General features: G+C 39.9%; 1 protein-coding gene across 1 annotated transcript in view; it reads right to left on the reverse strand.

Moving 5' to 3' along the window:
• LOC115214492 (probable 3',5'-cyclic phosphodiesterase pde-5) overlaps nt 1-15858 on the reverse strand; it is a 287952-nt gene that overhangs the window by 42289 nt on the left and 229805 nt on the right. Inside the window, exon 18 of the mRNA XM_036505003.1 lies at nt 15274-15424. Within this exon, the coding sequence (XP_036360896.1) occupies nt 15274-15424 (151 nt within the window). The remainder of the gene's footprint in view (nt 1-15273; nt 15425-15858) is intronic.

The raw sequence follows: 15858 nt of genomic DNA on the forward strand, positions 1-15858 counted from the left end.
CCCACCCTCCCATACACCACTTCCTTCTTCATCATCAACATCTCCCTGACCAAACTCTCAGCCCTCAATGTCTCCAATGCCACAAAGATATCATCATCAAACCAGCTGACGAGGATGGACCTGTAGTAGTGTGGTGTGCAGACCTTTACAGGGCTGAAGCTTTCCGTCAACTTCAAGACACCACCTTCTATTGCCCTCTGCTCTCCAACCCCATGCCTAACTACCAACAGACTGTGTCCTCCACTATTCATGACCTCATTTTCTTCTGTCTCCCTCCCACTGTCTCCAGTCTCATTGTCTGTACCCCACGCATCTCTACTATTTATTTCCTTCCCAAAATTCACAAACCCAACAACCCTGGATGCCCCATTGTCTTCACCATAGATTTCCCCACTGAAATGATCTCCAAATACCTCAACTGTGTCCTTGCACCCCAAGTGGCTTCCCTCCCCTCACACATTCACAACACCAATCATGTTCTCCGTCTGTTTAACTCTTTCTCTTTCCCTTCAGTCCCCTCTCAACTTCTGTTCACTCACGCCATTAAATCTTTGTATACGGTGATCCCACACAACGAAGGCCTTCAGGAGTGGCCATGGGAATGAGGATGAACCCAACTATGTGAACCTATTTGTTGGCTGTGTTGAAGCCCAAATATTCTCACAATTCACTGGTCCCACTCCTGAGCTATACAGTCATTATATCTTTGACTGTATTGACGTGACCTCACTCTCCCGTGAACATCTGGACACTTTCCTCTCTTTTGTCCAAACATTCCATCCTGCCCTCAAATTCTCCTGCACTATCCCTAACTCTTCCATCAAATTTCTTGATATTTCTGTCAGCATACACCACTCCGCTCTCATTACCTCTACCCACTACAAACACACTGACTCACACTCATACCTTAACTTCTCCTCCCACCTTACCCACACCACGCTCTCCATCCCATACTCCCAAATCCTCCATCTACACAGGCTCTGCAGTGATGACTATGACTTCAAGACTCAGTCTCAACTCATGGCTGACCACTTCACCCTACATACTATCTACACTGCCGTAGCCCTGAATCATATGGGCATGGATAGGACGCTGTGTCTCGCAAGGAGGATTGACACCAATGTTACCTGATAGAGCATCCAGAATGTGGTCAGGAACTGTGACAGGTGTCAATCCACCAACCCTGCTCTGGGTGTGCATGAGCAGGGAAACGTTTCGGTAGAGCACAACTGGAGACGATTAGCAGTGGATGTAACACACTACTGGCAGGGGACATATCTCTCCATGGTTGATTGTGGGCCAGGCCGGATAGCCATTTGGCAGAAATTGAGGACAGGCACTGCAGACAAGATGGTGAGTGTCTCGACTGCTGTTATTTGATTGTCTCGACTGCTGTTATTTGCCTGCAGTGCAGCTGCATGGAGTTCTGTTCTGTTTGCGGCATGATGTGTTCAGTGTTGGTTTTTAGTTAGTCGAGACTGTAGCAACTCACAGCATAAAACTGTTATTGTGTTGAAGTTTGGTTTTGCTTACAATTTAGCAATCTTTGTTTGTATTGTAGATTGCTGTATTTTTAGTTGATTAAAACCTTTTAAACTTAGATATTCCAGTTTGGGTTTATAACAATTTAATCAACTAGAAATAGCTAGAGAGAGAGAATGGACAGCAAATTTATAAAACCAAATTTGTTCACTGCTGATCCAAGTTTAAGTCAAGCTTCAAAAGAATGGAAATATTGGTTCAGAACTTTTATAAATTTTTTAGAATCATTTCCTACTGAACCAGCTATCACTGATGAAAGCAAGCTTAGGTGTTTAATAGTGCCCATAGATAAAGACGTTTATGAACTCATAAGCGAATGTGAGAATTACGCAGAAGCAATTCAAACTGAAACCCTTGAACGTTATTTTTGCATGACACCTTTTAATGACATATAAACAAGAACCAGGTCAATCAGTTGATGACTATTTACAGAAATTGAAACGACTAGCTAAAGATTGCAGGTACAGAGCAGTGGACGCTGAGACCCACAAAATGAATCTGTTCGTGATGCATTTATCTCGGAATTAACATCATCTTCAACTCACCTTAGACTTTTAGAAAATATTCAAGATGCGGCGATAATTTTAGAAGCTATATTTAACCAAGCTCGCATGCTGGAAGTTGCTCAAAGTAATTCCGAAGTGTATAAAAGCAGTCAGACTGCTATAAACAGCCAGGGAAGCTGTTTGTCAATGTTTATTCCACGTGAAGAAGACAAAATCTCAATTCCTGACGGAAACACAGCTTGTGCAGCAACAAAATGAACTCAAAACTCCTGCCCCTTTTGTGGATCTAATGATTTTCATCCGAGGTTTAAGTGTCCCGCTAGGCGGGGAAAGTGGATATTTTGGTCATTTTGCTAAAGAATGCCAGTCAAGTAACCGCAAAAATTTCAATAAGACATCAGAAGCTCTTGATGATGGCAACTTTGCCATGGTTTTATGCGAAGGTGGGGCTACTACTAAAGTTAATTATACAATAATAGTTGATGGCACGAAAGCATTTGCTTTGATTGATACCGGCTCTACTATGAATCATATTAGCAAAGACTTTGCAAAGAAAAACAAATTGGTGGTGAAGTCCAAAAGGAATGAAATTAACATAGCTGTCAATAGAAATCGTTCCCAAAACGACAGTTATTGTTTGAGTTCAATTGAACTTCAAGGAATAATTTACGAGCAGGTAAAGCAGGTGGTATTTGATAATTTGTTTGTAGATATAATTTTAGGGCAAAATTTCTTAAAACAGCATCAACATGTAAAAATTACCTTTGATGGCACCCCCCCCCCCTCGTTACATTTGGGAGCTCTAAATTGCATTAAAAGTGACATTACACACAAAGTTGTTTGAAAATTAAAACTCTGACTGTAAACCCATAGTTACGAAATCAGTCCACTAATAATGAAAAATTTATTGCTGATACTAAAAGCCGAGATCTGGCAGAAGGGGTAACTGAACCCAGTGTTTCTCCCCAGTGAGCCCAGGTATTGGTAATATCAGGAGAAAATCATTGCAAGACACTGTGTATTGATTATAGTGAGGACTATAAATAAGTTTACACAATTAGATAGATATCCACTGCCAAATATGCATGACGTGGTCACAAAAACAGCTCAATTTAATTATTTTAGCACACTGGATCTCAAAAGTGCGTATCATCAAGTTGAGATTCTAGTTGAAGAACGACTTTCAAAGCACAAGGAAAATTATATCAACGCAAACGTATTGCTTTCAGACTTATAAATGCAGTGCCCTGTTTCCAGAGTGATCGATAATATAATCGAAAGCCATAATTGTAGAGTTACTTTTGCATATCGACAACATAACTGTGTGGTAAATCGGAGGAAGAACATGATCGAAATTTAAAACATTTTCTTCAAGTTGCTAAAGACTGTAATTTAACTTTTAATGATGCCAAATACATTTACAGCACTACACAGATTCGATTGCTTGGCTATGAAATTCAAAATGGTAACTTGAAACCTGACCCTGACCGGGTGAAAGCCCTTACTAGAACTACCTATTCCTAGTACCCACAAAGCATTGAGTTGAATTGTTGGTCTATTTGCGTATTATTCCAAGTGGATTCCAAAATTCTCTGACAAGATAAAACTGTTGGTTGATACTAAATATTTTCCTTTGGGTGAAAGAGCCTTGTCTAGTTTAAAAACTTTATGAGATGATTTAGCAGATGAAAGCCTTCCTTTTTCAATAGAAACAGACACATCAGAGGTAGCTATATCTGGCATTATACACCAAAATGGAAAGCCAAGTGAGTGTTGTTATTCTTGTATTGAAAAAGAGGTGACAGCGATTGTAGAATCTGTGAGAAAATGGTCTCATTTTCTTCTTGGACATAACTTCACACTGATCAAAACAGTGTTGCTTTTATGTTTAATTGTCAAAAGCGCAGTAAACCTAAAAATGAAAAGATAATGCATTGACGAATCGAACTAGCCCAGTATAAATTTGATATCATTTACCACAAGGCAAGTTTAATGTTGCATCTGATGCTTTATCGCGTACCTATTGAGCAGCTACGACTGGTAATGAACTGTAACCTGTTCATGCAGTGCTGTGTCATCCTGGGATCACACGGTTGTTTCATTATATTAAAGTTAACAATTTACCATTCTCAGTAGATGATGTAGTGCGTATAACTAACAATTGTGTAATATGTTGTGAAGTGAAGCCTCGCTTTACTAAAACCTCTGTTTCATCAGGAATTAAATCTACTCAAGCTTTAAAAAGATTGAATCTTGATTTTAAAGGACCCCTACCTTCAGTGTCAAAGAACCATTATTTTTTAACTGTTGTGGATGAGTATTCACGTTTTTCGTTTATTTTTCCCTACACTGATACTAGTGCTCATTCTGTTACTAGTAATTTGAAGGTTTTGTTTAATCTTTTCGGATTTCCTGCTGTTATTTATAGTGATAATGCTAAATGTTTTGTATCCAAAGAACTTAAACAATTTCTGTATGATAGGGGTGTAGCGATTACTCATTCTACTGTGTACAATCCTCGTGGAAATGCGCAATGTGAAAGGTATAATGGAGTAATATAGAATTCCATTAAATTGGCCTTATGTAGCAGAAATTTACCAGTTTCTCAATGGAAAGTCGTGCTTCCAGAAGTTTTACATTCACAATGTTCATTATTATGCACAGTAACTAATGAAACCCCACATGAGAGATTCTTTAAATTTCCCAGATATTCTATGTGCAGTGTTTCTGTTCCTACTTGGTTAATGCAAGGACCTGGCAAAGTGTTTGTTAAACTGTATGTATGCAATTAGTAGATGAAACCCAATTGGTACAGATTAACCCTAACCACGGGAGGGTGCAGTACCCAGATGGACGTGAAAGTACTGTGTCCATTAGAGATTTAGCCCCTACTGGCAAAATGACTGAGGAGTATCAGTTAAGTAAGGATCAAACTGATGTTGCTGAGACTGATCATACTCAAGTGCATGAACACCGTGGTGGTTTTTCAGATACCATGAGTGATTCTGTCCCACCTAGACCAGCTCAAGAACCAGAACCTCAAACTACTTTGCACTGGCGTTCATCCAGAACAAAAACCATTTCAGAGACGTTAAATTTATGATTGATGATGTGATATGCTTCTGAAATGCCTCGTTATTACGTTGTCAAGATTGGCTCATTTTATGTTTGTATTTTGCATTTTATTGGTTAATTGTTCTTGTTCTTTGGGGGGGGGTTGTGATTTTAGTTTTGATCATGTGATTTTGATTGTCTCAATTGCTGTGCGGAGTTCTGTTCTGTTTGCGGCACGACATGTTCAGTGTTGGTTTTTAATTAGTCGAGACTGTAGCAACTCACAGCATAAAACTGTTATTGTGTTGAAGTTTGGTTTTGCTTACAATTTAGCAATCTTTGTATTGTAGTTTGCTATATTTTTAGTTGATTAAAACCTTTTAAACTTAGATATTCCAGTTTGGGTTTATAACATACATATATATATTTATGCGCATACACACAGATATACAGAGACGTATACATGCTCGCGCCTTCCTACACACATGGGCACACACACAGAGGCACATGCATGCACCTACATATACATGTGTGACACTCATACATGCACATATACGCAGACATGCACACATACACCCCCACACAGTCACACTCATATATATGTATATCTGTACAAACACACACACACAAAATGAATATTGCACATAATAAAGTTTAATACCAAATCCATCCTCTCATTTCTTAATTGATATGTGTGTGTGCATGGTTAGCTAACACACACTGTGCCCAGCTAATATGACTGGAAAATAAAGTAAATGAATTCTCCAACGAACTGTATATTGCTGTCTAACAATATTCACATACCATTTAAGATGACATCATTGTAAGCAAGATGGTTTTGGTGTCCATCAAGAGAGCTTCTTCAAGGTCATTTTATTATTTTTTTCATCGTCATCATCATCATTTAACATCTGCTTTCCATGCTGGCATGGGTTGGACAGTTTGGCTGACAACTGGTAAGCTGTGGAGATCACCATCATCATCATTGTTCGACCGTGGTCGAGACAATGGAATTTACTGTGTTACGCCAGACTTCACAGTCCATCATAGCATTATGGAGGTCCTGTTGCTGGATGCCTGTATCCCTGGAGATTACATCAGGGTAGGAGAGTGTGTGCCCTCTGGTATCGCAAGCAGATGGCTTCCAGAGGAGAAGAGTAGAAATTACCTTGTTTTCAGCTCTACAACAATGTCCAGCAAACTGGACTCTCCTACCTTTCACAAGAGATGATACAGGTGGAGATCACCAGATTGCAATCTGATTTGGCATGGTTTCTACAGTTAGATGCCCTTCCTAACATCAACCACTCCAAGATTGTAGTGGTTGCTTTTTACATGCCATTGATGATACCAGCAGTCATGACTATGATCTTACTTGGCTTGACAGATTTTCATAAGTACGTTATATCACCAAAGGTCTTGGTCACCTGTCACTGTTTCTGTCAGGTCCACTGCTTGAACGGTGCTTTTTACGTGCCACTAGCATGGGTGCCAGTCAGACGGCACTGGCATCAGCCATCACTATGATTTCACTTGGCTTGACAGGTCTACTCAAGCACAGTATATTGCCAAAGTCTTGGTCACTAATCATTGCCTCCATGAGGCCCAACATTTGAAGATCATGCTTCACCACCATGTCTTCCTTGGTCTACCTCTTCCACATGTTCCCTCCACCATTAGAGTTCAGCACTTCTTCACACAGCTGTCCTCATCCATACACAGCACAGTCATCTCTCTTGCACACCACATCTGATGCCTCTTATGTCCAACTTTTCTCCCAGGATGCTTACACTCTGTCGTGCATGCACACTGACATTACACACCCAGTGAAGTATACTAGCTTCATTTCTTATGAGCCTACGCATGTCCTCAGCAGTCACAGACCATATTTCACTTCCATGTAGCATGGCTGTTTACTCATGGGTATCATACAGTCTGCCTTTCACTCTGAGAGAGAGAGAGAGGCCCTTTGTTACCTGCAGAGGTAGGAAGTCTCTGAACTTTGTCTCACTCCCATTCGGGAGTGATGGACATCGATGTTTCACCATTTTTGTGGTTTGTCAGCCTTATGCACCCTCTTCGGTTGAAGGTGAATTACCTAGCCAGTCCGTGACTTATATGCTCATGGCTTGTAAAATCATGAGCTGGTACGCCTGGAAATTGCATATCCAAGAGAAAATTTATATATGAAGTAAAAGCAGCATTATTAAATAGATATACAAATGTTTATGCTTTGTGTATTTTCTGGTGGCTGCAGTGGCATAGCAGAGTATATAAACCCACATGTTGCCGGTGTTAAAACACCTGTCATGGACAGGTGAGATAACTCATCCTCAATCCCACTTAGGATTCATGGACATTGGTGTTTCACATCAGTGCACTACACACTGCTGCCTCTATCAATCTCCAATAGCTAGCTGCCGACCAGGAAAATGATGAACTTCTCAAACGTTGAAATTCTTCCTTTTCTCACTTTCTCTTTCAAACTTCTTTTTCTAACCTCTTCTCCTGGTTACATTTGGTGAAACATCTCTATATGGGTCATGCACGTCCCTATGTTCCAAAGAAGTACAAGTATTTAGGTTTATCTGCTCTGTACAATCTCTTGTATCCTGGAGCGAATTTGGCCCTGAAGTTGATCACTGTCTAATTTGTGTGGACTGGAATCAACAAAAATGTCAGGGGATGGGCCAAGAGTTGCATCCCTTGTCAGAAAGCGAAAGCTCATTGTCGCATCAAATCACTTCTAGGAACTTTGTCAATGCCAGATGCATGTTTTCAACATGTACATGTTGACATCGTCGGACCACTGCTACTATCTCAAAATTACATATATCTTTTGACTTGTGTGGACCACTTTTCTCGGTGGCCTGAATCCATCGCTTTTCAAGATACCACAGCAGAAACAGTATCTAAAGCATTACAGCAACATTGGATAGCACATTTTGGTATACATGCCACCGTTATAACAGACAGCGAACATCAGTTCGAATCTAATCTTTTCTCAGAATTGACATGTCTTTATCATCCTAGGATGATAAAGACCACCAACAACTGTTTACCATCCTGCAGCCAATGGTATGGTGGAATGGTTCCACCGACAACTGAAATCTATTCTCAGAATTTACCAACACAAATAGCAAATGGTTGGGATACCTACTCCTCATTCTTCTTGAAATTTATTCCACTGTGAAAGAAGAAATTGGCACTACTCCAGCCAAACTGGAGTATGACACAACTCTTATGTTATGTGAACAAATGATCATTCCTGTTGCTTCCAAGGACTGCCAAGATCCAGCAAACTATATTCATCACCTGCGGGACTATATAGCAACTTTACCATCTATTGCTCTGCATTCTCAAAATATCACCATCAACTATCCATCTGATATTCAACAATGAACTTCACTTTAGTCACCATATTCAGGACCATTCCAAGTTATAAATAGAATATCAAAATATTTCGTCCTTGATATCAAAGGCAGAAAAAACTGAGTCAGCATCAGCTGCCTAAAGAAAACTCACCTCAAATCTGAAATATCAACCCCACCAGCTGATGCAATACCATTAGCATATTCATCTGCAGGCCGGTGAATGCACTGACCATCTCAACTTGTGCAGTACAGTAAGTAAAAACAAGACATTCCTGTCAATAATACACTGACTTTACATATTTGTTTTTTTGTTTCTTTTTGTCCTCTATTTATATATGTATCTGTTCTTTTTTCCTAGAATTTTTACAATTATGCTCTTAACCACAATTCTGATTTCTGCTGCATGTCAGTCAAAAAAAAAAAAGTATTTCTGTTATTTTTGCATTCCTGGTTTTTTGCAGAGTTTTTTTCAATACAAACCTTTAGAGACTTTTTCAGTATAAACTTTATACAGTACTTCATGTAGAAGACAGCACTGTATTATACACTTCCCAACTGCACTATTCTTATTTCATTCAAAATCACCATTTTCACTGGCAGAGGAGTCACGTAGCAGTAATATTTAGTCACTACATCCAATGTCACAATTGGCAAGAATAAAGAAATTCTGACCAAGTAGGATACTGCCTAGAGCCGACCTCCTACAGAGATTCTAGCTTTTAGAGTTGTCTCTCTGAGCTGATTTTTTGCTATAAAAGCACCTCATCTCAGGCATAAAAGCTGTCACACAGAGTGCTGGAAGAGCACACACAGAAAACATTGAAAGAATGGCTTGTTGACTTGACTGCTGATCGACAACTGAATTTTCTTGTCTGTCTCCACAGTCACATGAAGAAAACCAATATCCCAACTCTCCACAATTTGGTCATTCGTTGTAATATCTTTCCTTGTAAATGTAGACAATAAATACCTCAATTGAAAATTTCTCAACCAGGCTTCTGTCTTTATCATTACTCCATCTTTGTTATATATATATATATAAATAATATATATATACAAATATATACATATATATTTTTTTTGTATATATATATATATACACACACATGCATATATGGGTACTGAACGTCACAAACAGTAAACAACATGAAATACGAAAACAAATAAGTTGAATACGCAAACAACAAGAGAGACAAATGGAAAACAGGGGAAGTAACATAAAAAACGACCCTTCATCAGTTGTCGGCTGCCTATCTACTCGTTTCGAGCATTGAACAACAATATGAGTCTTCAAAGGCAGTTGCTCCCTCAAAAGCCAAAATAAAATTTGGGATTTTATGGAGGGTCAAAGTTGGTAACAAAAGCAGAACAGTGGAGATATACAAGGAAACTGAATGACAACAAACATGGAGGGTCGTTAGACGAGACGAAGGTAAAATAGTGAACGCTGGAGAAATATTTTCTTTGGCAAGAGAAAAGACAGAAGAGAGAGAGAGAGAGATAGGATACGTCCAATCTCTAGGACAGCCCTGAAAGAAAAGAAAGGTGATCATGTAGGGAAAAGAAAAATGGATGATGGTCACGTGTGAGCAATGAGAGAGATTAAAGGAGAAAGAGGGGGAGAGAGAGACAGATAAAAATGGAGAAAGAGGAAAAAGGAATTAGAGAAACGATGAGAGAGAAAACAAAAGGGGGAGAGAGAACAGTATAGGGTAGAGTAGCATCAAAATGATTACGATAAACTTACTTGGTAATGGATGTGTGGCATTCAATCAAATAATATAAGCTAGGGTCCTCACAGGCAAGGCACTTAGGTACAAACTCTTCTGGCAAGGTAACGTGGAAGGTGTAGGGGGTGTAGGCATTCTCCTTGCGGAGAAATGGGTGGATAAGGTCATAGAGGTTGTCAGGGTTTGCGATAGAGTGCTTAAGCTCAGGTTGGTCCTACAGAGTGGCACAGCTACGATTATCTCCGCCTATGCCCCACAAGCGGGACTACCAAATGATCAGAAGGACAACTTTTATGATACCCTTCTACAGGCTACTTCAAAGACTAGTGGCAAGGACCTCATCTTTGTGGGTGGAGATTTTAATGGGCATGTTGGGCGGGAATCGGGTATCTTCACTGGGGTACAAGGAGGCCATGGTATTCGCACCAGAAATGATGAGGGAACTAGACTGCTGGAATTCTGTGATGCATGTAACCTTTCAATCTGCAACACTAACTTCAAGAAGCCTGTCTGCCACCTTATAACCTATCAGTCAGGAGACTCCGCTAGCCAAATAGACTTCATCCTCACCAGACAGCGGGATGCAGGGTCGCTCTTTGCTTTTACTGTTAGTGAAAAGAAAGAGGCTTGGAGAAGTCATTATGAAAGACTGCTGAATGAGGAGAATGAATGGGAGGAGGAGAGCCTGCCAAATGTTGACCCAGTAGAGGGACCAGCTACCCGAATAGACAGCTCCCTTGTAGATAAGGCAATTAAGGATATGAAACCAGGTAAAGCCCCCGGCCCATCAGGAATCACTGCTGAGATGCTTAAAACAGCTGGCTATGTGGGCTATGGCATAGTCACCCGCATTGTAAACCAGGTAGTTCATAATGTAGTCATACCCAATGACTGGCGCAGCAGCACCATAGTCAACTGCTACAAGGGTAAGGGTGATGCTCTAGATAGAAATAACTACAGGGGTATCAAACTGTTGGACCAGGTGATGAAGGTCACAGAGAGGGTCATAACCCATCTCATTAGGGAGAGAATTTGCTTAGATGAAATGCAGTTCGGTTTTGTGCCAGGTAGAAGCACCACTGATGCTATATTCCTGGTCCGACAACTGCAGGAGAAGTACCTAGCTAAAGATAAACCCCTCTACATAGCTTTGTGGACTTGGAAAAAGCCTTTGACAGGGTTCCCCGTTCCCTTATCTGGTGGTCGATGCGGAAACTGGAGATTGACGAATGGCTAATAAGGGCTGTACAGGCTCTATACAGAGAGGCTGTCAGCAAGGTTAGGATTGGCAACGAATATAGTGAAGAATTCCGGGTAGAAGTAGGTGTGCACCAGGGCTCAGCCCTCAGTCCCCTTTTATTCATCATAGTCCTCCAGGCAATAACAGAGGAATTCAAAACGGGATGCCCCTGGGAGCTCCTCTATGCTGATGACCTAGCTCTCATAGCAGAATCACTACCGGAACTAGAAAAGAAATTTCGGGTATGGAAGCAAGGGTTAGAATCAAAGGGCCTTAGAGTAAATGTAGCAAAGACCAAAGTAATAGTAAGCAGCAAGGCGTACTCAGCACACACCCCCTCGGGTAGGTGGCCCTGCTCAATCTGTAGGAAAGGTACAGGTAGAAACTCCATAAGATGCACCCAATGTAAGCTATGGACGCATAAGAGGTGCAGCAACATTAAAGGGAAATTAACAGATAAGATAGCTTTCATGTGCGGCAGATGCACAGGGGCAATAGACACAACAGACACTCAGAAAACAGATTCCATTACACTCCAGGGAGAGAAACTAGAAGTAGTTGATAGTTTCCGCTACCTGGGTGACCAAGTTAGTAGCGGAGGTGGATGCACAGAGAGTATCACCACTAGAATACGAATAGCCTGGGCAAAGTTCAGAAAGCTCCTACCCCTACTGGCGACAAAGGGTCTCTCCCTCAAAGCGAAAGGTAGATTGTATGATGCATGTGTGCGAACTGCCATGCTTCACGGTAATGAAACATGGGCTGTGACTGCAGAGGACATGCGTAGACTTGAAAGAAATGAAGCTAGCATGATCCGTTGGATGTGTAATGTCAGTGTGCACGCACGACAGAAATGCTGAGAGAAATGCTGGATATAAGAAGAAATTCCTGAGAGAAATGCTGGATATAAGAAGCATCAGATGTGGTGTGCAAGAGCGACGCTTGCGATGGTATGGTCATGTGCTGCGGATGGATGAAGAGAGATGTGTGAAGAAGTGCCACTCCCAAACAGTTGAAGGTATCAGGGGGAGAGGTAGACCCAGGAAGACATGGGATGAGGTAGTCAAGCATGACCTCAGAGCGTTGGGCCTCACTGAGGCAATGGCGAAGGACCGAGATCTCTGGAGATATGCTGTGACTGCAAAGACCCGGGCTGCTTCCTGCATCAGTTCCACATAGCCCCTGCCCATTCAAAGTACCCCGGATCCCAGATCGTCCCGCTGTGCTTGAGGAGACCTGTTGAGTCAAGTACATGAACATGAACGTCGAAATAAATATCAATGGAAATAGGAGTTATGATGCCTGTGCCGGTGGCACGTAAAAAGTACTATCCGAACGTGGCCGATGCCAGCGCCGCCCCGACTGGCCTCTGTGCCGTTGGCACATAAAAAAAGACCATCCGAACGTTGCCAGCCCCGCCTTGGCTGGCTCCCGTGCCGCTGGCACGTTCAAAGCTCGAACCGATTGTGACCGATGCCGGACCCCCCCGGCCCCTGTGCAGGTGGCACGTAAAAAGCGGAGTGGTTGGCGTTAGGAAGGGCATCCAGCTGTAGAAACTCTGCCAGATCAGACTGGAGGCTGGAGCAGCCCCTGGCTTCCCAGACCCCGGTCGAACCGTCCAACCCGTGCTAGCGCAGAAAACGGACGTTAAACGATGATGATGATGATTATGATGATATACACGCATGTGTATATATACATACATGTGTATGTATGTATATATATATATATATATATATATATATATATATATATATATATATATATATGTATATATATATGTATATATATATATATATATATATATATATATATATTATATATATATATATATATATATATACATACATGCATATATGGGTACAGGACATCACAAACAGTAAACATGAAATACGAAACAAACAGTAATATATATATATATATATACACAAGTGTGTGTGTGCATGCGCGCATGTGTTCAGCTTTCCCTTAAAAAAATATATTGTTAAATGTTTGCAAGTTTGTTCTTGTTTATAAGACATGTAGCCAGCCTAATCCATAATACACATACATTAATGTACCATACAACAACTTCTTACACTCTAAAGGAGCCAGGCCACATGTAGGTCATGACTCCTAAGTGCCATTCTGCTGACAATTTTTAGCAGCCTAAACATCAGAGATTTGTTGTGTGTTTTAATCATGTAGAGATTTGACAAAATCTAGCACAAATGCACTCACACTTATGTTATTTTGTAATGGAAGAAATGGTCCCCAAACTGTATTCAACCTTGTAGATATAATATTTCATTTTCTGAGATTTTAAATTGATTTTATATATAATTGCTTTCATTAAGCAATTTCCAATAAAAAGCCTAAAGTCTTTTGTTCCTGAAGTTAGATTCTGCTTACTGAAAGTTGTTCTGACTGTTTGAAGTTTTCTCATTATCACACTGCCAACATTCTTGAGCAAGAAGTTGATTTTTTTCTTTAAACTTGCTTTTTCTTAGTACATGATTATACTAACAGACAGCTTAGTTTAAGGTTATCTTATCTGGGATTAGTTTGGATATTCTAATTATATTGATAACAAATCGTTTTGATATATTGAGAAGTTATTAGAAAATTCATTTATGAGTTTTATGTTCAGTTTTCTATGACTCATGTCTATAGGTATCTTATAGTTAACTATTAATTTTGCTGGTTACTGTAATACTATGGAGGACTAATCATGCTCATGTACATCAATGTCATTATATCTGCTCATGTTAGCACTAAATTGATCATTGTAGTTTTTCACTCAGGGAATCATTGTTGACAAGTAAACATTTCCTGTTATGCATTATTTTCTTCACATTGTTGCTATTGATGTGCCACACACACACACACACATAGTCACATTGAATAATCAAACATTAAAAATAACAATAACAGAACAAGAGGACATGAACATGGAATGTATTAGTTTGACACTCGGTAAAAAGAGAGGATTTTTGATGTTTCAAGCATAGCTCTCTGTCTCTCTTTCTCTCTCTCTCTCTCTCTCTCTTGATATATATATATATATATATATATGTATGTATGTATATATGATGATGATGATGGACCCTCCTGTCGTTAAATGACATATGAGAGTTCGATAATTTCATAGTGAACAACCACACAGATGATTTGTTTATAGTGACCAAATGTTTGTGTAGACATAAGATTGACATTACCTGTACAGGTGCAATGGGTACCACATGTCAGATGTCAAAATGATTAAGAAACTTAACTTTTTCCCTCTGTCAGCCTGTCTGCTTGTCTAACAGTAAATATATATAAGTGTCAAGTACAGCTCACAGTTCTAACAAGCAGCAGCATTTCATATGAGAAATGAGAAATGTTTAGCTTCCAGTGCTGAGTCTTCACATGGACAAGCAAGTTATATGGAAAGGTTTGTCAGCTGACTTCCTTTATATATTTGAAGGAAAGACGAGTTATCCAGTGTTTCACATAACAGTGTTTCACATAACAGTGACAAAAGAATATAGATATCCTCTGTGAGTGTGAATTAATAACGAGGATTTTAAGATGAGAACAGATACATTGCCTTCCAATTGGACTCGTGACTACAAGATACTGAGTTAACTATTATATGGTGTACAGCATGTTGCAGTAAATGGTACATATACAGAATCATACTAAACAATGGATTGAAACAAACTGCATATCCCTCACCCTGAGTGGATTAATGTGCCAGTGACAAGTCACAAGCCATCAACCCTTTCTTTGTCAGTAACACATGTTTAAATCTCAGTCATCTGTGGTTATCAGAATAATTAAATAATTACATGAATTTTAATTACCTCCTTTGTTTCGAACTCATGTCCAGATTTCTTTAGAATTGTAAACATAGTCTGTGTAACAGAGAAGGCATGTGTCCAGTTATGATAGGGGACGTTTCGGTAGTTTTTCCGTACTGTCAGCACAAATCTGGTGAAATTATCCATATTCAACCTAAATGAATAGAGATTATTATTATTATTATCATTATTGAGTAAGAGAGCAGTGCATTCCATCAAAGGTATCCTAAGGTACATATATACAAAGCCCAATATACCCAGCATGACTACCCATGTGATAAGGGTACACTAGGCATATGCGTCACAACCATATGTGTGCAATATGGTGATCTCATATCAAGATCAACAGCACATGGCTTCTGGACTGGATTTAAACCATGAGTGGGGGGTATAAGGAAAAAATCAAGTTCACACCTGACAAAGCCTAAATAATACCAATATCCATGCACCTAAACAACATCAAACACATAACAATAAAAACACAAAAATCCAAGAAAACATGGGAAAAAAATAAACGAAACTCAAAAGAATAACAATAGCAAAAACGATGCACAAAATGCCAGCAACACACTAAATGGATTAAAAGAA

This window comes from Octopus sinensis, linkage group LG7, assembly GCF_006345805.1.
Source record: "Octopus sinensis linkage group LG7, ASM634580v1, whole genome shotgun sequence".
In the NCBI taxonomy this organism is placed as follows: Eukaryota; Metazoa; Mollusca; class Cephalopoda; order Octopoda; family Octopodidae; genus Octopus; species Octopus sinensis.